We start from the raw sequence: 20,795 nt of genomic DNA, 5'->3' as shown, positions 1-20,795 counted from the left end.
AATTATCAATTGCCGGCCAAATGACGGTGGTTTCCATGGGGTATTACCTACCAAATGTAAACAATTCCTTGGTAAAAAAATAAATAAGTCACAATCAAAGTGATAAACAGCATTCTTACCTTAATAAATGAAGACCTCAATTTGACCACCGATAATTCCCTTACCAGGCAAAACAAATTCAGCTTCTCTTTTCGGTTTTATGCTAGTGCGCCTAAGGCAAGTCTACTTAGGAGGTGTTTTATTACGAAATAAAGTGCTTTATAAGGAACAAATCTAAAGTCAAACTTGAAAACTACGAGAAAACTTGTTACATTGGTTTAGCTTAGATCTATTATTGTTCTAAAGAGATGTCTTTCTAGGTGGTGAGCTACGGACTAGAAAACTTCTACGAAATTAGCTGAAATTAGCACTTGGTTAGGTAATTCGAATAATTCTAGGTTTGGGCAACTAAATTAGGTCTGCAATAGGAGGGCTACGCCCGCCAGAATCCATTTGCCCGGCTTGTCTTTGGTCTTCAGATTCAAGTTGGACACATAGGTGGTGGGGCCTCGAGTGCGGGTCTTGTAGACCGGACACTCGTACATGTTCCTCAGGTCTTGCTTATCTTGGGTGATTGCCTGCAGTACATAGACGAGGTTATATGAAATCGGAATCGCATTAAGTGGAATAATAGAGTGGAATCTAGTTTTCGAATTTATGCCAACATGCGCCAGCACTGAGACGCCACAGATCCGTTCTCGATTCGTCGGTTCGGTTCGGTTTGGTTTGACGATTTGCCGATTCGCCAATTCACCGATTTTAGCATTTTAGCATTGCCCGATTTGCATTACAAACTCACCCGAATATTGATCACCGGCATCGAGGGGTAGAGCTCTTTGAGGCGCGACTCCATGATGATGCCCTGCTGGATGTCCCACCTGGCGCCCTCCATGAAGATCCCATGCACGCAGCAGCCGTCGCGCGGTGCCGTCCTGTAATTACGAGATCTGGTTAGAAATCGCTCGTGGATAGCTATGGCCCAATGCAATTAGAGGGGCGGACTAATCGCCATGCAAAAGTACATATTAATGCCGGGGAGACGACGCGCCGGAGCCGCGTTACTCCATTGTTTGCCCGGTAGCGACGCCATGTGAAACGTGGCTGGCGGGGCGCCACTTAATAAGCAATCGGCTCGTCAGTAAATAGACAATTGTAAATTGCCGGCTATTAATAAGTCAGTCCCACATATTTATATTCCAGTGCTGGTTTAAAATTAGCTCTTATGAAATAGCATTGTGGCTATTTATAGACCGACTACAAGCCGGTCGCTGGCACGAAGCGTTGATTACATGTCACAACATTACATTATGCGACGGAGGGAAGAGTTCTGGGGGCTAAGGCCAGATAAGACCAGGCGGAGCATGGGATTATCTTTCCAAACAAGCGCTAGAAAGTTAATTCGAAATATTTGGGTATACTTTTCCCACCCATCAGTATGGTCACTGCATTCTCATAAGCTTTAAAATGACTGTTTGTTGCTTACGGAATTAAGAATTGCTATCGAGTCAAGATAAATGACTTAAGTTGTTTACTAACCATACGCTTGTTACAAAAAAACAATAATTTCCTATTCTTGGAATCTGTGACAGTCGCGAATCGGAGATCGATGCAAAACAACATTTGCTTATGGAAGTGTAAACATTCCCGGGAAGGGGTCACATCAAAAGTCAATTGAACATTGCGAGCACTACTCACGTAAATTCCTCCTTCTGCTTCTTGGTCACGTCACACTGGAGACACATCTTGTCCAGCGGCAGATCATTTCTACGGGCAGTGCTCTGCATGATCGCCGTGAGCAGAGATTGCGGGTTGAAGAACCCAGCCAACCAGACGCAAGAGGGTAGCTGCAAATGCAGGGTTGGTTTTCGGTTACCTATTGAGAAGATATTCGTTACGAGACACTCACCACAAAATCGGTGGACCAGGTCTCCAATTCGCGCAGGCGCAGGCACAGATCGATGAACCAATTGTTGAGACCCAAGAGCGAAGGATACGCACGCTGCGTCCAAATGGGCGGCACTTGATCCAAAAACAGCGAATTTTCCAGCACCTCCATGTCCGACGTAATGGTTAATTCACCCTTTAAGCCCAAGTCCAACTCCTTCAGGCTGCGCTTCATCTCGCTGGTGAGGAAGTTCATGCGCTCGCACTCCTGAAAGGCCACTATCACATACGGCGTGCGCTCCTCCACCTTGTTCATGATCTCGACCATGTTGAACTCCTCGGGCAGCTTCTCGATGATCTCATCGACGATCTGTTTGACCTTGTCCTCGCGGGTCACCGTCGCCCCTCCGCCCGCTCCGGCATCGCGCGGCTGCATCTCGAACACCGTGCGGAAGATGTTCTCCGCCCGGGTGGTGAGGAATCCAATCTCCGCGTTGGGATGCAGCCCATACAGATAGGGCGACTCCGCCGGCATCATCTCGTCCACGTAGGTGTGATAGCCCAGGTAGTCCGTGTTGGGCGGTGCCGGAAATGAGGGCGCCAGAAAGAGCTCGCCGTCCACCAAATCAGGCTGCATGTACTCCTAAAATGGGGGGAGCAGAAACAAATGGTTTAAGTTCAGCATTGACAAGCAGCAGTGAAAATAAATATAATGCTTTGACTTTAAAATGATTTTGAATTTGTTAAGGAAATAATTGCCTGATACCACAATCAAAATTAAATTGGTATTCCCTTATTTAAGCTTCTTATTTCTTATACTTAAGTTAAACCAACCTCCAAGTAGGTGATGCACAGTCGTCGATCCCAATCGTCCGTGATGTGACCACCGTACATGATCTCGCCGAAAAGGTAGCGCAGATCCTCCCACGGGACCTTGGCATTGGCCTCCAGATAATTGTACAGCACCGACACACTTATGTTTAAATCGCCCACATTGAAGGGATAGATCTTGTTCCATCCCTGAGGACCGAACTTCCTCCGCTCCGCGACCACCGCATGGAAATAGCAGAGGGAGAATAGGATGGCCTTGAACTCTGCCTCCTTGCCCGACATTTCCAGCGTTTCCTGGGTGAAGTTGTCCAGTGCCTTGTGCAGATTGGCCAACATTCCAGTAGGAGGCTCGTTGGTGATCTTAATCGATGACTCCAAGATGCCCTAAAATAGATTGTAAATTATTAATGAGTTTTAACTACAATAACAACTTCTCTTAAAGCAACAAAAAAGATAACAAAAATATTTAAGTAATCTTGAATAATTATTTTAATAACTTTTTGAAGGGAAAAAGTATTTTGACTCATATTCCAAATTACGTATTTTTATAATTACGACCTTATTCTTTATTTTTGAAACAATGAATTGTTTATTATACCTGTGGTATTATGTGAGCCGAGGGCGTCGAGGCTGGCTCTGCACTCAGGAACATGCGGTAGTCCGGATGCGAGTCCTCGGCGTAGTACTCCAGCTTCTTCTCCAGCACTGGCAGCCACTTCCGCACCAGATGGATGTTCTGCAGCACCACCCAGTGACCATGCTTGGCCGCCGTGTCCATGGCGGCCTCTGCAATGGCTTCCTGGCCCTGTCCCAAAGACACATTATGGAAATTACCCAGATCCATGCTGAAGCCCATTTGTTTGCCCAACGCCTCCACGTCCTTGAGGGGATTTACACCTGGCGAGAGGATAAAGAATATTGGGGTGGAGGGACTGGCCTCCTCGTAGGACTTGGCGAACTCCATGGCGCGACTCTCCACGTATTTGGATCCAAGCTTCTCTTCAATGAAGTCCCTGTTTGAAAGTTACTTATACAAATATACTTATGAGATATAATCTGAGAAGTTACTCACGCCAAAGCGTAGGTCATACGATCCGGTCTCAAGGCCCTGATCATGCACAGTCTTTGCAGAGCTGTCTTGTTCTTCCATTCCTGCGGGAACTTCTCCTTCTCCGGCAGCTCCGACTCGACCAGTTTCTTCCAGCGCTTCGAGGAGGTCTCGATGTCGCGGTCCAAGTTCCTGAATTCATCTTTGGACGCTAGACTGCATATTCCGCCCCACGATTGATTGGTCAGAAAGTCCACAGGACTTGTCACATGTGGCTTGATCGGGAAGCGGAGCAAGAAGTCCAGTTCCGCCGATGTAACCTCCTCGTTCATGAGTAGAATCTGCCGAGGATCAAACAAAATTTGTTAAACAAAGCTAGAATGGCAAAGGGGATCGGCTTGCCTGAAATGTCATTTGCGAGGCGAAGATCAGCTTGTCGCATTCGAAAAGACCACGCGAAGTATACTGAAACACCGAATACGTAATACAATCGATCAGATTGGACACTCGCAAATCCAAAGTTTCGCCAGGTTCAGCCTTGGCTATGGCCTTTTGGAACACTACACTAAAAGCCTGTGAGCAAAAGTATTAATATTCACTGATCTTGTTCAAAACAATGTATTTGCCCACCTTCAGAGAAAACTGATAGATCGGATTGATAGTGTTTAGTTCGTTGAGAATGAAGTAAAGGAGGCTGGCTCTGGCCGCCGCTGGTCTGTAGTATTCACGGGCCTTGTCGATCTCCTTGGAGGTTATCTTCGCCTCGGCCACCTTTTGCTCGATCTCCGAGGCCGTGCTTTTCGTGGTCTCCAGGTTCTCAACCAGCGCCGTGTCACCTAAAATATTCTCACCCGCCGACGATAGGCGCGACAGCAGATCGTCTTCCAGTTTCTTCAGCATAATCTTAAAGTCGTTCTGTTGCTTGGTGAGATCAGCTTTGAGCTCCTCCAGATCGGGACGCTCGGCTTTCACCACTTCCGCCAGCAGTTGATCTTCGAGGCCATCGCGAGTCACGGTAAAGTTGATAAGTGTGGTTTGTGCTTGCATCTCAGGCTTGTAGTGCGGATTAGCTAGTTTGGTGTGCAGGATCAGGCGGAAGTTGGAGTTGTATTCGATCTCCTTGTCCCCGATTTTGATGGCTCTGCGGGGTAATTATACAGAATTATGCTTGGAATATTAGCACACAACCCCCCCGCACTTACTTCCCCTTCTTGATCAGATTTCGACCCAGCAGAGAGTCCAACACTGGGTCCAAGTTCTCATCGATGTTCTCGATCAGCACGTTGCAGCCCGCGTTGATGGACTTCTCGATAATGTCCAGATAGCTACGCTGACCCAGCCGAATCACCTTCAGCTCCTCGCCGTACTTTTGCTTGATCCACTTGACTCCCTGCAGCTGGGGATCGATCATCAGCGGCCAACGATCCGAGTTGGACAGGATCGTGGCATTCTCAATGGACATGCGGTCACTGGGGAGACCCTCATTCGTCCACACGGCGATGGTGGTGTCGTCGGTCAGCAGCGATAGGGGATCGAGATTCTCGGTTGTGGGTATGGGCGGATCAATGCTCTTCAAAAAGGGCGTCCACATCTTGAGTAGAAGGTCGATGCGGAATCCCTTCGTAAAACAGCCAACATAGGAAATAAAGGCGGTAATGAGTAGAATATCGCCGGGTAAGGTAATGCCCTGCTTGACGAAGCTGTTGGAAAGACACCAGAGGTACTTAGTGGGATAGCTATTGTTGAAGTGTCTAGGGTACCCACTTGTTGACAGCTTCGGCCCAGCGAACGTTCTCACTGGCCAGTCCGCCCACCAGGCGATTGGCCAGCGCAATGGTGGCTTGGGTAGCATCTGCCTCCTGTTGGCACCGCAACTTGTCCGCGGTGGCCTTCTCAAAGTCCGCCGTCAGCTTGGCCAGCTGCTCCTCGAGGCCCTATGAAGGAGAGGAATAGTGTTCAATGAGGTCCTCCATATTAATTTTACTGATTAAAACAATACTTACCATCACTTTCCGCTTGATGCCAGCCAGTTTGTCCTGGGCGGCGGCCAGTTCTGCATTGGCCGCCGCCAGAGCCTTGCGCTTGGGCTCCACGTCGCAGTAGACCTCGTAGAATTTGATGATATTGATGACCCAGGCGCACAGGCCAGCCGCCGCGCCCGACTTGGAGCGGACGAACTCGGGCTCGAACTCCGGGTCCTTGAGATAGGGTTGGATGGCCTTGGTGATCTCCGGGTGGATGTTCTCCTTGTCGTAGTTGATCAGCGAGTCCAGGAACGTGTCCACCTTGGCCATGGCGATTTTTGCCGCCTTCCAGGAGCGGTCCTTGGGCACCTTGCCGCCCTGGGATAGCAGCACCATCACGGCGGCGGTCACATTGGTAACGGCACCCGGCGGCGAACCGAAGCTCTTCAGCTCGGTGAGATTGGCCTTGTTCAGCGTGTTGAGGGCGTCCTGGGCGGCCATCAGGGCTGGCTCCGCCTTGAGGAGATCCTCCTCGCAGTCGCGCTGCTTCTTGCTGACTTCGTCGGCTATCAAAGCAACCTTCATTTCCTCCTCGTCGGCCACGGCTTTCTCCGTTTGCACCTTCTCCGTCTCGATGCCCACAATCTCGATGAGGGCGTCGGCCGCCTCGTTCTTCTCCTTCAGCTCGATCTCCTGGACGGCGAGCTTCACCTTCAGGTCAGCCACCTGGAGGGCCGTGGATCGCAGCTTCTCCAGGCCGTTCTCCAGGCGCTCGATCTTGCTCTGCAGGTCCTCGTGCTTGTGGTTGAGCAGTTTGATGTAGAGGTTAATCTGCTCCAGGTAACTCTTCGGGGTGGTGTAGTTGTAGCGCCTCTCGTTCTGCAAGTAGACCTTCGACGTGGTGTTCACAGACGTGTGGACGTAGGCCATGAACTTGGCCACAGAATCGCGGTGGCTCTCCGGCAGCACCTTGTTCTGGGCGAGAAAGTTCATGGCCACCGAGATCAGCGCTTCCTGAGGCCATTCGTGGAACCAATTGATCGATGTGGCATTAATAATGGCGGGGAATTTTCTCGACCGAACACGCAGTGTTGAACCCACTGGCGAAAAGCACAGAACTATCTTCAGCTGCTTGCGCACACGGTCGATGAAGAATTTCCAGCAGTTTTCTCGCGTATCTTGATTTGTTGATTTATCGGGAATTTATTTTATGTAAAATGATCTATGTATTACCATAAAGGAAAACCAATTTAACAAGAACATACCATTTAGTCCCGCACCCTTGACCTCATTACGAACGCCAGCTATTATGTTTTCGATCTCGTCGTCCGGAAACAAGTCTGGGATTTCGCCAGTCTGTCGATTTATCAAGAAAGAATGAATTAAATGTAAAGTAGGAACAAAATATGATTAAGATTCGAGACAGTCAATGATACTGTAGTTGCTAAAGCATTGTTAAAATGTTACATTAACGCTTTGTGAATATGCTAAATAATTTAGATATCTAATTATTTTTCTAAAGCAAAACAAATGACAACAATTTTGTAACAGTCGTTCAAAAACCTTCAAAGGAAATATCTAAAAACATTCACTTACCGCTAACATGTCGTTAATTAAGACAAGAAAATCCTCGCTTGGGATTTGGGCATCCGTCATGAGGAACATTATGCCCACATTTTTGAGACCGGCCTTTAGGTAAAGTCCTGAAAATTCATTCTGCAAAAGGTAAAATCAGATTATTGGACTCCTTAAATAAACTAAAGCTACTGAAAAATGGAAAAACCTTCAAGTCATTGACTCCATAGCCCTTCTTCAACTGTATCTGCACGACCTCCAAGCTGGATATGAATGCTGCCAAGCGCGCTAGAGATTGTTTCCCGCTGCCACCAACACCAACCAATAAGGCGCTGCCACGCGGTGATTCTAATATGCGATTGATCCTGAAAAGAACCCATTTTGCATCTGGAAGTAACATTCATTTGGGGGACACCCACCTGCACACGTGCATCATCGCATCCTCGAAAAGCACCAGATTCATGGCAGCGACTAGATCATTATACGATGACATTGCTTCCTGAAGGAGTTTGTGAAGCTCAGGCCAACCCTTGATGGGCATGTACTTAGGATCACCAATTCCTCCAGCGAAATGACAGTAGATATTCGGCTTGTCGAATATAACGGATTCGTCAATTTCTTCGAACGACTTCTTGACAATGTCATGCTGCATTTTGGTAAAGCTATCGATGTCCTTATCGTCGGTTAGCTTATCCGAGTACACCCTCTGTGTCTCGTGTTGCCACAAGCGTATAAGATCTGTGGAACCCGTCAAGCACTCTGTCGAACTGAACAGCAATCCCTGAAAACAGATTGGGACTGATTAATCTTTGGGGAGTAAAAGTATAAAACACTTAAAAAAAATAAAGACTCTTAGTTATAGTCAACATTTTTCTCTAGTTACACGTTTTAAATTGTAAAAAAAAAAGAAAAAACAGTTTTAAGTTTTGAATTGACTGTAGTTCTGTAGATAGAGAAATTTAAAAATAACTTAAACTGTCCCATAATCTATGTCCATAAATCTATGCTGGAATTCACCTGAAATACATTGCTGATGTCGCGCAAATTGAATATGTAGTGCGACTTGATCGCCGTGGGCAGGAACACCTGCAGGCACTTGTTGTGCAGTGCGATCGTGGCGGCCACAATGTTGGGCGTCATCCGCGTCACGATCGGCGTGAACTTCTGCTCCGCGTTGGCGAAGTGCTGCGCCAGGATGGCCGAGTACATGACCGTGATGGACTCGGGGCCGGGGAAACTCACGGCCAGGACGCAGAAGTGGCGCTGCAGGCGCGGATTGATCGTGAAGCTGCCGGAGGTGGGGTTCATGCAGGCCACGTACTGACAGTTGTGGATGTCCTTCAGCGTGAGCTTATTCCGATCGTACCAGTGGCCGTAGTCCAGGTGCTGCCGCATCAGCGTGTGTGGCTGGACCGTGCCGTAGGCGTCCACCTCCGGCATGTTGATGTCGTCCACGAAGTAGCAGAGCAGCTTGTTGCCGGGCGGTCCGTAGTTGCGACCCGCCTTCTTCTCCAGCGGCTTCTCGAGGATCTTTTGCAACATTTCGGACGTGGTGTAGTAATTGAATGGTATTGTAGTGACAGCGTAATTCTCAGAAAGCGATTGAAGCTTCTCGTTCACCAGTACGGTCTTGCCGCAGCCGGCATTCCCCACTAGCATCACCGGGTGCTTCTTATCCATCAGGAGATCTAGGAAAAAACGCAGGCGTATCGACTCGGAGGTGTGCACGATGACAGCCTGCAGCGGCAGGTCCGAGTCCAGCTCGAACTTCGGTATCTTTTCGGTCCACGACACAAAGGTCTTCGTCTCGCTGTCCAGGAAGTAGTCGAAAACTGTTCCACCTTTTTAAGCGAGCAGTGGGATATGATTCGTAAAGCTCATGGGTTAGGCAAAATAGTCGGGGGGCGGCACTCACCTGGCGGGAACTTAACAGTTTTGAACTCATTTACCCACCATTTGCTGAACTCCACGCGGTAGTCAATGGCTTGATCCTGGAACATGGCCGACCCGAAGGCCCAAATACAGGCAAAAACAAAGTACAGTTCGTGCCATTCTTTTGGGCAGTCGGCAGGCGTGTTCGCTGGTATTAGAAAACAGTTTAGGAGATGGCACAGCATTTGGATGTGTGCCATTTCGGCGACAGGCGTGATCTTCTTGAAACGCACGCGAATCGTTTCCAATGAAGGCGGTATGTACTTATCGAATAACATGACCAAATTGGACTTTTCGGCTGGAATTTTTCGCGTTTCAACCCAACTGGTTACATAGCTGAAAAACCAAATCGGTTAGTGAACATATCGTGGACTAGAAAGCAATAGGTCTGAGCATTTTAAGTGTTTCAAATAGGATCAGTTCCGATTGCACCTATTTTGAGAGGAATGCAAAACGAGAACATAAGTTATAATAGTGGCAGTTTCGAATAATTGAGAAAATGATATGAAGATCAGATTTAGAAAAGCCCTAAAATATCTGTACCCTCACTAGCAGCAATACTCACGGATTCCAACCCAAGTCCTGGGGGTTAATGTACAGGATGCCAGCCCTGGATACGGTTGCCGGCGTTGCTGTTCTCAGGTTGGAGATCTCGAAGAGCAAACGCATCGAAGGCGTCAACGCAATGCGCTCGTTGCTGGCCAAAGTCAGGACTTTGTTGTCGTCCATCACGGTATTGAGGCTCTCGATCCACATGGGATCGATGTCGCCGTCGAGCACGATCCACTTTGGTTGATCGCCCGTTATGTTTGCCTGATCCCGCATCAGCACCGAGAACAGGCCGTCTTTCCACTCGCGTGTCGCCGGGTTGATAATGCCGAAAAGTTCATCATTGGTCACAGCTTTCGGATTCAAGTCATTGAAAATCGGCTTCCGCTTGATGTTCTGGTAGGTGCGCAGCAGCGTCTTCCACACCTGGGTCTTCCCGGTGCCCGCATTGCCAACGATGAACACGGAGTGACGTACCTCCAACAGCTCCTCCAGCTGCACTACCTTCAGTATGAAATTGTCTTCTGGTTGTAGTAGGAGATCGGAGGCCGCTTGTTTTACGGTGCGTTCAAAATCCTGATCACGTTTGCGGGGCACATCCAGGGCGGGAAACAGGTCGCTGATCAGCCCCATGAACACCGGCATGTCGTCCGTAATGATTTTCGGTATGTTAAAGTCTCGGAGGGCGCGCATCAGCACCTCCTCCTCCGGACGGCCGGGATCACCTCGCTGAAAAGAAATAAAAGTTTGGCTTAGTTTTGCGATCATTTTACTAAGTAAATGATTAGTTTAGAGAACTTAAGGACAAGTGTCGCCTTGTGGTAAATCTAAGACGCGACTTTAAAAGATAGTCAATTTAAATCTTCAGAGTTGAAAAGCTTGGTCAAAGCTTTTAGGAAAGGAAAACAAGCTATTATCTCACCTTGAGTGATCCCGCCACCACGAGCACTGATTTAATGGCCCGAAGGCCCCAATCGTAGTGGTCCTGCTTGGAGAGTAGCTCCTTGCAAAGCGTGTACAGGGTGATGAACTTGCGGGCCAGGACTCGCGCATCCTGGAAGCCCTCGGCCACCAGCATAATCTCGCAGATGAGCTCAAAGTCGGGCACGACCATGGCACAGGGCCGGAAGAGGGCTTTTAAATTTTCCGGCAGCTCAGTGCGGCCCGCGTAGCCCGGATTCATGGTGATAAAAATGCCCACCGTGGGCACACAGCTGATCATCTCGCCCATGAAGTTGAACTTGTCCTTCTTGTCCCGGATCGCATCCTGAACAGACTTCACCTGAACGGCCACCACCGATAGCACCTCCACGGTGATGCGGTTGAATTCGTCGAAGCAGCCCCAGGCGCCCGTTTGGGCCAGGCCCTTGTAGATATTGCCGCAGGACTGGTAGTCCATCTGCTCGGAACAGTTAAAGACGTAGACCGAGATGCCGATGGCTCGTCCCAAGTCCTTGGTGGTTTCGGTTTTTCCGGTTCCGGCCGGCCCAGCTGGAGCTCCCCCCATCACCAGGTGAAGGGATTGGGTCAAGGTAATATAACAACGATCTGTGAGCGGCGTTATGACCAGGCGTGGCGTATTGCCCAAGTATTCGTGACAATACTGGAACTCGGCATCGCAAATATTGGCAAAACAGTCCTTCTCCACATCGTCGAAGCGATGTCTCAACTGCGATTGCCACATAAACGCGGAGCCCGAATCCAATTTGGCCTGAATCATCTTGGCGACCACATCTCTAGAGTGCACATCAATGGTGCATATCGTCATTATCTTCTGACGATCGCCTTTGCTAAGCTCACCCAGCAGAAGCGTTATAAGCAAACTGAGCTGCGATATCTGTTTCTTGTAGTAGTCCTTGATGGCATTATCATAGCCCTCCTCCAACCGGCTGAAGGCGATGTTTACCTCCGTAGACCACCAGATCTGTGATCCGCAGAGGGACACCTGGGCAGGGTAGTCGAATAACCACTGATAAAAAAAGAATACTTATATTAGTTTGTTTGTGTTAGGAACTAAAGAAACGCAAAAGGGCTAAGATGCATATACAAACAAATAAAGTCATAGTCATAGTGAGTAGTTGAGACTTACTTGTTCCCGCTGCTTTTCCTCGTAGGCAATCACCGCCTCCATGACGTAGTGCCGTAGACTGGCACGCATCGCCGCCTGGATGCGGTTTAGCCAGGCCTCTACAGGTCCCCGAATGCTGGCCAACTCGTTGAACTCCACGTACTCACCGTCCTTGGCGTACATTCCCGACGCTGTATTGATCTCGCCGGACTCATCGCGGTTGAACCTGAGCCGGGCTATCGAGTCAAAGAGCTTGGTCAGGTGCTTGGTGACCATTTCCGGCTGGATGCCGTTGCTCAACACGTCCAGCAGATCGGCCGAGGACACAAAGTAGAAGCGAGGAAAAGCCAAGCGTTTCGTTTCCAAATACTCTGCCAATGCCTTTTCGCATAGCGTAAGCTCCTTCTGCAAATGCTCCAAGCGTTCGATTAGACCGGGACGATTGGTGGACGCCACCACATTCGACGAGACGGACATCTCATCCATGAGGACGCGGAACTCCGAGTCGATATTATCGAATCGATCCGAATCGACGGGAAGCTGTTTGCGTATGTCTTCCGAACTCATGAAGATACTCTCGAGATGGGTCCAAGTGCGTTGCACCTCAAACCATACGGTTATCACTTGATCGGCGATCATTAGCTTGTTCTGCCAAGTGGACACTTCTTCGAGGAAATGGGCGATGTACTTGGATGTTATTAGATTCTGTAGGCAAACCTGATTATCTTCAAGCGTCTCTATGAGTTCTTCCGATGCCTTCAGGAGGTTACAGCCAGTGCGCGGATGCAGCTCATGGTCGAATTCCATTGCCGTCCACGTTGTGTTCAGATCGCGCAGGATCTTCTCCATGGACATTTCCTTGACGGCCTTGTCCACGATGTTCTTCACCTCCTCCTCGCACTCGTGCAGATTCAGGCCCAAAAGTTCGGCCAGCGTCGTTTCGTGATCCATGATAAACTTGACCTACAAAGATATTCCCTTTAAGTACTACAAATCGGGCGATTAATGGGGTGCAGTGTTATCAACTACGGTGGAACTACGAATACGACTAGGGTTCTACTGGACTGGGTTCATACGCTGGCCTCGGCCAAGCCACTTACGGTCACTTCCTTGGGCAGGGCGGCCAGACTCTGCAATGAAATGGTATTTACAAGAACTGTACAGTTTGGGCCGGGCACAAAATCCCGGATAACAAGCGGAAACGAAACGAGTTTGGGAAAGAAAAGCGATTAAAACGTTATTGCTATACAAAAGAGCCTCCGATTGGGGAGCTCGGGTGCTGGGGGAGTGGAGAGAGATTTACACGGATTATATACATCAGGCCAAATAGCTGGGATTTGGGCTATAATAGCCTAAAACAAAAGAATCGTTGGAAAGGAAAGCACAAAATAGACCTTGGTGGAGTTCATCAGCTGGTTCCAGTGACGCTCCCGAATGGCCGGATTCTGCAGCTCCCCGACGGCTCGGAGCGAGGTCAGCATGTTCTTGACCGTCGACTCCAGGTTGATGAAGGTGTCCCACGGTCGCATCTCCTTGTCCAACAGGCGGATGTCCTTGGCGAACTTCTTGCACTCTATGTCCATGTTCTCCACATCCACCTTGCGCCAGGGCGTTGTCTTCCAATCGTCGATGCAGGTGGCCACAATGTTGACGTAGTCCCAAAGTTGCTGAGCGATGTCAAAGAGTTATTGGAACAAGCGGGGGGATTAGTACAGATAATGATATTGATTAGGATTAGAGTTAGTAAATCGCTTGCGGAGGAAAAAAGAAAAGGCTCAAAGTTCCACATGTGGCATGCATAAATTTGGTACGAGTAGTAGATTAAACATGCACAGACAAAGGGGTAGATAAAAGGGAAGAAATTGGAGATTGGTGAGTTTATAGAAAGTGGGGGTACCTTGAGCATGCGCAGCTCCTTGCGGCACTGCTTCAGAACCTTGAACTCCGGGATATTGACTTCAAACAGGCTGCCGGACTCCTGAATGTCCCGCATCTCGCTCTCGCAAAGGAACATGTCGTCGTTGATGCGGTCCATCAGCAGGTAGGGCTTGTGACAATCGAACCGGAAGAAGTTGTACGTCTTGAACACCTCGCGGAAGAGCTGGATGTGCGTCTCGAAGAGGGCGATCTTGTTCCGGATGCTGACCACCTCGGTGGCCTGCAGTGGCGACACCTGCTGCTTCACGGTGCTGGCGATCTTCTTGGTGTTGGCCCATTGCTCCGGCAACTCCTGCAGCAGCACGTTCACCTCCTCGGGAATGTCCATGTCGTAAAATTTGAGTAGTTGAATGGTCTCCTGCATGGGCTCGAACATCTCGTCTGTCTTGGCCGCCCGTTCCTTCACCTGCATCAGGTATGCCATAATGCTGACCAGTCCCTCGTAGTCCTTTTCCTTCACTGTCTGCAGCAGACCCTCGTCAGCCTTGCGAATAAAGTGGCTGAGATTCATCAGGCTGGAGGTGACGTTGGTCACCAGATGCTCCTTGAACATGTTGCCCCACTTGCACACTGTGTTGAGCAGGGCCTGGCGGAAGGGGCGTACGTCCACCTGGAACCACGAACTGAACACCTGAAAGGGTCCAATGTCCTCGATCTCGTTGAACAGCGACTCGTAGTTGTCGATCTGCTCCCTGAACGCCTCGATAGTCGGCTTGCAGGGCTGCGGTGGCGGCTGACTGGGATCGTTGATCTGGATCAGCTCAATTTCATCGGGATCCAGCATGCGTCCGTACTCGAGGAAGTACTCCATGCATTCCTCGCGATCATCAAGCCAGAGGTAGGAGTACCGCTCGAACTGGCGGCAGAAACGAGAGGCCTCCTCCATGACAAGGTCAACCCCATTTAGAATCTCGCGGCGCATGTCGATAATGTCCTGGTTCTCCTTGATCATCTCCACATAGTTGCGTTTTTCCTTGGGCTTCAGGCGTTTGATCAACGACCCCATTTTCATGATGTCCCGCATCAGCTCTATCAGCATGTTGTTAAATCCCATCGGATCCTCGGGATCCAGCGAGGGTACAAACACCAGATTGGGCTCAACGAGCTCCAAGCGCGACTCAAAGAGTGGAGCATAGTTGTTCTCCGGATCCATGTTCTCCGCTAGGTAGCCCACGCTCACGCCCACCGTCTTCAAGATGTTCTCATACACAATGTTGTCGACGAAGTCTACGTAACTCAGCCACACTGCATCGTCCTGTTTGCGCTCCATATCAAACTGCAGCATGTTGTCCTGCAGCAGCTTGTGGATCTCTACTGAGGCCGACTGGATCTCGGCATAGCGCTTGGCCGTTCGATCTGGGCGTTCGTCTATCGACAGCACACTGTCCTTTTTGCAGTCCCGCCTCTCGAAAAGCGGCTGCTTGGCCCAAACGCCCATGATTTTGCGAATATGGCGAAGGTTTCCCTGCGTGTGGTCCATGCGATTCTGAAGAGCGGCCACGGGCTTTCGCAGCTTATCCAGGTAGCTCAGAATATCTAAAAGAGGTATTGACAAAATAACAAGTGACTTAGAAAAGGCTTAATGCATGCTCTAAAGTATATCTAAAACAAGATAAGTTTATTCCATTAAGTTTTGCGAAACTTGATTTAATGTGTTTTGACCTGTTGACTTGATGTCAAGTCTATTCAGTTTTCAATATTCATTTGACTGAGCAGACGAACCTGACGAATTCCAAACGAGCTGATTCACGCCGATCTCAACCAGATCATCAATCATTTTTATCTCGGGTTCGATCAGCCTGAGTTCCACTGGCGAGCTGCCTTCTTGGATGCTGTTGTACCAATCGATTGTCTTCTCCAGGTTCAGGGTATAGGATCGAAAGACGTCGCTCTTTTCGGCAAACTCAATGGCTATTTGGGGAATGCCTTCGATCTTCATCTGCTGCATGTAGTGCACCTCCCTCAGAATGGAGAACAGAGCGGCACTGAAGTTCAGGATCAGCGAATTGTGGCGACGATCGCGGGCTATCAGGGATTTCTTCAGGTTCTCCTCGATTTGTCCGTCAAGCTGCTTGGCCCAGTCGTCGAAGAACTGGGTTTTACAGGATCCCAGTTTGACCATGAGGACCTCGTAGCGCTCTACGATTTCCAGTGATTTCTCCGACTTGGTAATCCTGCACCCAGTTAAATATTAAAATACTTTGAAGTATTTATAGGTATCTAAAACTTACTCATGCTGCAAGGCCTTGAAGTGCTTGACCGGGGCCGTGATACGCGTCTCCAGCTGATGGCACCAGCGAATAAAGGCGGCCACAGGTGGACAGTTGTAGTTGGGATACAGATTGTCTCCCACCTTTTTCAATTCCATTTGCTTATCGTAGATGGACTCGCAGATCGTCATTTCATCATCCAGCATGCGTACGATTTCAGCATAACGCTGGGTAAACTCCTCCTTGATCTTGGGTCGATCGAGTACGCTACCCACAATGCTAATAAGCTGGTATTTCAAAATTAAATTAGTTAAATATGGTAGACATGTAGAATTCCCCAATTTATACCTTGAAAATACTCTCCAGGTTATGGCAATCATCAAAGGCCTGGCACAAAATGGCCGCCAGCTTCATGTCCAACTCGAGAATGCGGGTCTGAAAGCCCCTGAAGTCCTCATCAAACTCATGGTCATCGGGATCGAGGACGTCGTAGCTCTTCGAGGCAAAGGCCGTGAAGTACTGGTTGAACTCCACGTAGACATCTGTGATGCGTGTGCTGAGCTGACGACCCCGCAGCCCACCGATTTCGACTTTCTCTAATTTCAGGAATTCAATCACAGTAAAGAAGAACCTTGGTGGGGGCCAAATATTAGTGGTAGCTATCTTAGAACTATTCTGAGAATTTATCTACAAAACTTACCACTGAATGGTTGTGAGACGTTCGAGGAAGGCATTAAAGCGCTTGAAAACTGAATTTGGATGAAAAGTCCATAAAATCGGAGGCCGCTCCTCGGGTTCCGTGAAGAACGTGGCCAGTCGTTCCTTATAGTAGTCGAATAACTCCCGAAAGAACTTAAGAATCTGAATGGATAACGTGAGCCGTTGCATGGCCTCATCGATGTCGCTGTGGAATATGGAAGAGGGATCCAAATACCGCTTGGCCTGAAATCGATCAAATATATCAGATGTCTGTCCCCCACTTCCCCCCTTCTTTTTTCCCAACCTGATGCACAATCAAGTTGCATATTTCCTGCAGCAGCACTGTTATTTTCGACGACTGGCAATAGTAACGCGAATTGCCCCATAGAATGCCCACAGTGTTCATGAACGGAATGAGCAGCGGCTTGCATTCGGCGAAATCAATCTCCTCCAGGTGCTGGAGTGGGCGCTTCAGTGGGTTCAGATAGAGTGTTATGTCCTTTGCCTCCGCCAGTGCTACGGAAATCGTATATTGACATGCAAAATTCACATTTAGCGGCACGACACTCACCCGTAACGACGTTCTTGAAGAGGGTCTGAAAGCACGGATGGTAGGCACTCATCGAGTACTCCAGTATCAGGGCCATGGCACGAATGCGCTCGTTGCGCAGTTGGTCGTATATGAATGACAGATTCTTGAGGCGATTGTTCCAAAATGTAAATTCTGGTAGGGGATGTAAGATAAGACATTCTTGATTGCCAATTTTTAAAAGTAATTAAGCGAATTAGGAGAATTAAATGATAGGGCTCGCGAAAGTGTTATTTACAAAAAGCTATTTGGAATAAATTTAATAATAACTACATACAAAATTTAGCTTTGAATCTATAATTGTATTCTATCAACATCATTTGAAACGACCGAGCCTTGTTGAAAAAAGTTCCAAAAAAAATAGATATTTGATATTTGTGTTTATATGAAACAGAAATACTCGTAATTTTAAATTTGTATAAAGCTCAGATAATCGTTACTTATTGCACAATTGCTCAAAGAACAATTAACTTATCTATATATCAATTATGTTTTTTTTTAATTTAATAAAAAAAGCCAAACTTGAATACAATCTCAAATTAGAATTCAGAATTTGTGTCTTTTGTAATTCAGATTGCAAAACCATTTAGGACTTTGTTAAATATTCTGCGGATTTCTTTTCTGTTATTCTATATACATAATATATTTTCGGTCTCAGTTAAGAATGAATGTCATTCGTAAAATCGTAAAATTCGCAGATAATTTAGGCAAATCAGACCTTTTGCTTCCGCCATTCTATCCACCCATCAACGCAATTGTCAATGTCAAATGTGAACGCGTAACAAAAGCCAAAAAACCCTTTGGTCCCATACTCGTAGTCATAACATTATAAATATTGCATGCACGCTGAGGAATGTCATTCGCGAACAGATAATAAAGAAAGACAAAACTTTTTGGACGAGTACGAACATGCAAATTTCGGGGTTGCTAGGATATAAGGGGAGTCTTGAATTTTATCAATAAATAATAAATGGAGGGCGGGAGCCAAAAAATAAACCGGCACACATGGCACCGCCCACTCACCCGTGTGCGGAGTGGGATTCTGGCCATTGGCGAAGGCGTTCGAGGGACTCTCCTTGATGACCTCGTGGATCTGGGTGGCCCACTTGATGACGACGCCCTCGATGGCGCTCTTCAGGTACAGATCGAACTGACACTGCTCCGTCTCGACCAGCTCCTTGGCCGCCTTTACGATCTTCTCCACGCCCACGGGCATGGCCAAGATGGTCTCCCCGCTGACCTGACCCTTCACCTGGTGCACGGTGCTCTTGAGGCTGTGCACATGCTTCTGCACATCCTGGGCCACCATGATGGGCCAGCTGCGGTAGTTGTCCTCGTTGGACAGCAGTGGCACGAGCACCTCCTCGACCAGGGCGGACAGTTGGTCAATGGTGCGTGTGGCCAAGTCCCCGTAGATGATGAAGTTGCCGCAATCCTCGCGAGGAATGGGCAAGGCATAGCGCTTGATGAAGTACACACCCTTGCTCTTCAGCTGCGACAGCGGGAAGGTGGTCGAGGGAACCAGCTGGGCAGCCGGGGTGAGGATGATAATCAGCACAACTGGGGTGTTCCTGTCCAGGAACTCTTTGATAATGCCCTTGTGCTCCTCCACCGTGATGACGCGCGTCCACTTCTCCGGCTTGAGTTTCAGCGATTTGATGACGAAGGAGCCCATCAGCTCCAGTCGTGGATCCGGACCACCAGCCGCCGCTGCAGCAGCGGCCTCGGCGCTGGTGGATGGCTCCATCGCGACCCACTCGCTGGTGGGTGACGGTGGTGGTGGTGCTTTTGGGTGCGGTGGTTGCTTTGGTGTTGCAGTTGTTGTCTGGTTGTTGCTGCTATCTGTTGTTTGCTATGGGAAGGAGGTGCACATGCATATCTTAGTGTTTGGTTGACCTTGTTACCACTAACAACTAGGTATATAAAATCGATACAAAATTGCAAATCACTGAGTTTTTTGGAACATTATGAAATTTTTTTTTTTTTGATTGTTTAAAATTAAATGTTTTTAATTTTCATTTTTAACTTAAACTACTTCCTTCAAGTGTTATGTAACCTTTTTCACAATTTTCACTAGTTACATAACCCACCAAAAGTTATAGCTCTCAATATTTTGTGTCAAAACCAACACAGAGTATTAGTATCCGGTTAAATTCATTAGGCACATTGTCATTATCAATGAATTTATTAAAATTTAATTCATTTTAAATGTTTTTCATATAATATATATTTAATTTTAATTTCGTTTAAAGAACTTTCACTAGTTTTCCTTATTTCAATTGCGACTGCTTACCTCGGCTGCTGGTAAGCGACTGAATGGGTTGTTATTTCCGCTGGCCAAAGCACTCCAACCTGACACGCACATTCAGGTGCCAAAGTGATCGTGGCAGGACCCGTTGCTAAGGAGTTGTTGATTTTGTCCGTCGAATCCTTTTGTGGCCTGTTACCACTGTCTGTTATTTCCCCTGTGCCATAAAGCACGTTGCCAGGTTGGTTGCCAAGTCCGAGGCCATTTGTTGCGCTTAATTTCCGTTTAAATGGCGAACAACACGCCATTTACAGATTAAGTTTATTCGATTTGCACACTTACCATTAATTGATTGTGTGCTAACTGATTAGCCAGAATAGGTGAAAATTATTCAATTAATATTAGAGTAGAGTTTGATATATTCGGAAGATGTACATGAATTTTTCACTGCATATTGTCATTATCAATTGCAAATATAAGAATGGGCTTTCCCTGTTAACTTGTTTACAAAATATTTTACTCTCGGTTAAATTGAATAACCACATTTATTCATGGCTTCAATTTTGTTTAGCATGTATTAAAACCTATTTCCCAAAGTTTTGGCCAAAGTATGACCAATATGCACTTGTACCCTATATTTTACAGCCCATTTAGCACCAATAAATGGTCAATTAAATGTCAGAATTTATAGGCAAACTGTTGGAATCTGCAACATGCAACACACCAAGCACGCGAAAAACCCGAAAAAGTCTATCAAACACGTGTCCGCAAGTGATTAAGATTTGCAAAGCTAAATGATTACCTTGCACGCCAAGAACTGTTGCATTCGAATCGCAACAGTTGGTCTGGGGAAATTCCTCAGGTAACCGAGTCCACGTTTATCATTCGCACTTGCTATAATCTCTCACCCCTTTTTATGGAAGCTAAAAGCGCAGGCGCCATCAACACGTGGCCGTAAACAAATCAAGACACTTGTTGCCACGCTAGCAACACGGTGCATAACCAAGGCCGAAAAGCAACAGATAATTGCATGACTTCCGACTGTAAAAGTTTTCCCATTTCCAGAGGAGATTGGACAAGGCCTAGGTCGTGGAATGTGTCTCGTGCTTTGGGTGTTGGTTCACTGAACTCCAGGCCCCAAAACCAAAACCGCACCACATTTATGCAAGCAGCCAGCCATGCCTGAAAATCAATAAGCTTATAAACCAAATCCAGAGTCGT

At 47.8% G+C, this 20,795-nt stretch overlaps 1 protein-coding gene across 3 annotated transcripts; it reads right to left on the bottom strand.

The window, feature by feature from the left end:
• Window positions 1-188: 188 nt before the first annotated feature.
• Window positions 189-19,158, bottom strand: LOC108140604 (dynein beta chain, ciliary). Of its 3 annotated transcripts, XM_017263515.2 has the most exons (31): window positions 18,350-19,158; window positions 17,309-17,461; window positions 17,042-17,253; window positions 16,739-16,980; window positions 16,387-16,669; window positions 16,060-16,325; window positions 15,551-16,002; window positions 13,788-15,364; window positions 13,285-13,557; window positions 12,991-13,020; window positions 11,912-12,853; window positions 10,745-11,791; window positions 9,839-10,551; window positions 9,257-9,609; window positions 8,359-9,182; window positions 7,761-8,122; window positions 7,550-7,706; window positions 7,363-7,482; window positions 7,032-7,122; window positions 5,806-6,944; window positions 5,567-5,736; window positions 5,005-5,502; window positions 4,433-4,943; window positions 4,205-4,375; window positions 3,827-4,143; window positions 3,353-3,767; window positions 2,758-3,138; window positions 1,946-2,566; window positions 1,735-1,883; window positions 839-971; window positions 189-617 (listed from the first exon to the last, which is right to left on the bottom strand). In XM_017263515.2, the coding sequence occupies exons 1-31, from the start codon at window positions 19,071-19,073 to the stop codon at window positions 453-455; spliced, it is 13,491 nt and encodes a 4,496-aa protein (XP_017119004.1). In that variant the 5' UTR covers window positions 19,074-19,158; the 3' UTR covers window positions 189-452. The 3 variants fall into 3 exon arrangements, with proteins under 3 accessions (XP_017119004.1, XP_017119005.1, XP_017119006.1); XM_017263516.2 differs by lacking the exon at window positions 12,991-13,020; XM_017263517.1 differs by lacking the exons at window positions 189-617; window positions 839-971; window positions 1,735-1,883; ... (3 more) ...; window positions 3,827-4,143; window positions 4,205-4,375 and having other exon boundaries at window positions 4,783-4,941.
• Window positions 19,159-20,795: the final 1,637 nt, after the last annotated feature.

The sequence above is a fragment of the Drosophila elegans genome, unplaced genomic scaffold (genome assembly GCF_018152505.1).
Source record: "Drosophila elegans isolate 14027-0461.03 unplaced genomic scaffold, ASM1815250v1 contig_476, whole genome shotgun sequence".
NCBI lineage: Eukaryota > Metazoa > Arthropoda > Insecta > Diptera > Drosophilidae > Drosophila > Drosophila elegans.
This window is presented reverse-complemented; position numbering and strand designations above follow the sequence as displayed.

Bases quoted from the DNA above. Each gene is read 5' to 3' on its own strand.
- LOC108140604 (XM_017263515.2), bottom strand. From the start codon at position 19,073: ATGGAGCCATCCACCAGCGCCGAGGCCGCTGCTGCAGCGGCGGCTGGT. The intron at 13,021-13,284 runs GTCTATTTTGTG...ATTTCATTGCAG, and splicing joins AGCTGATGAACTCCACCAAG to AGTCTGGCCGCCCTGCCCAA. The intron at 3,768-3,826 runs GTGAGTAACTTC...ACTTTCAAACAG, and splicing joins CGTATGACCTACGCTTTGGC to GGACTTCATTGAAGAGAAGC.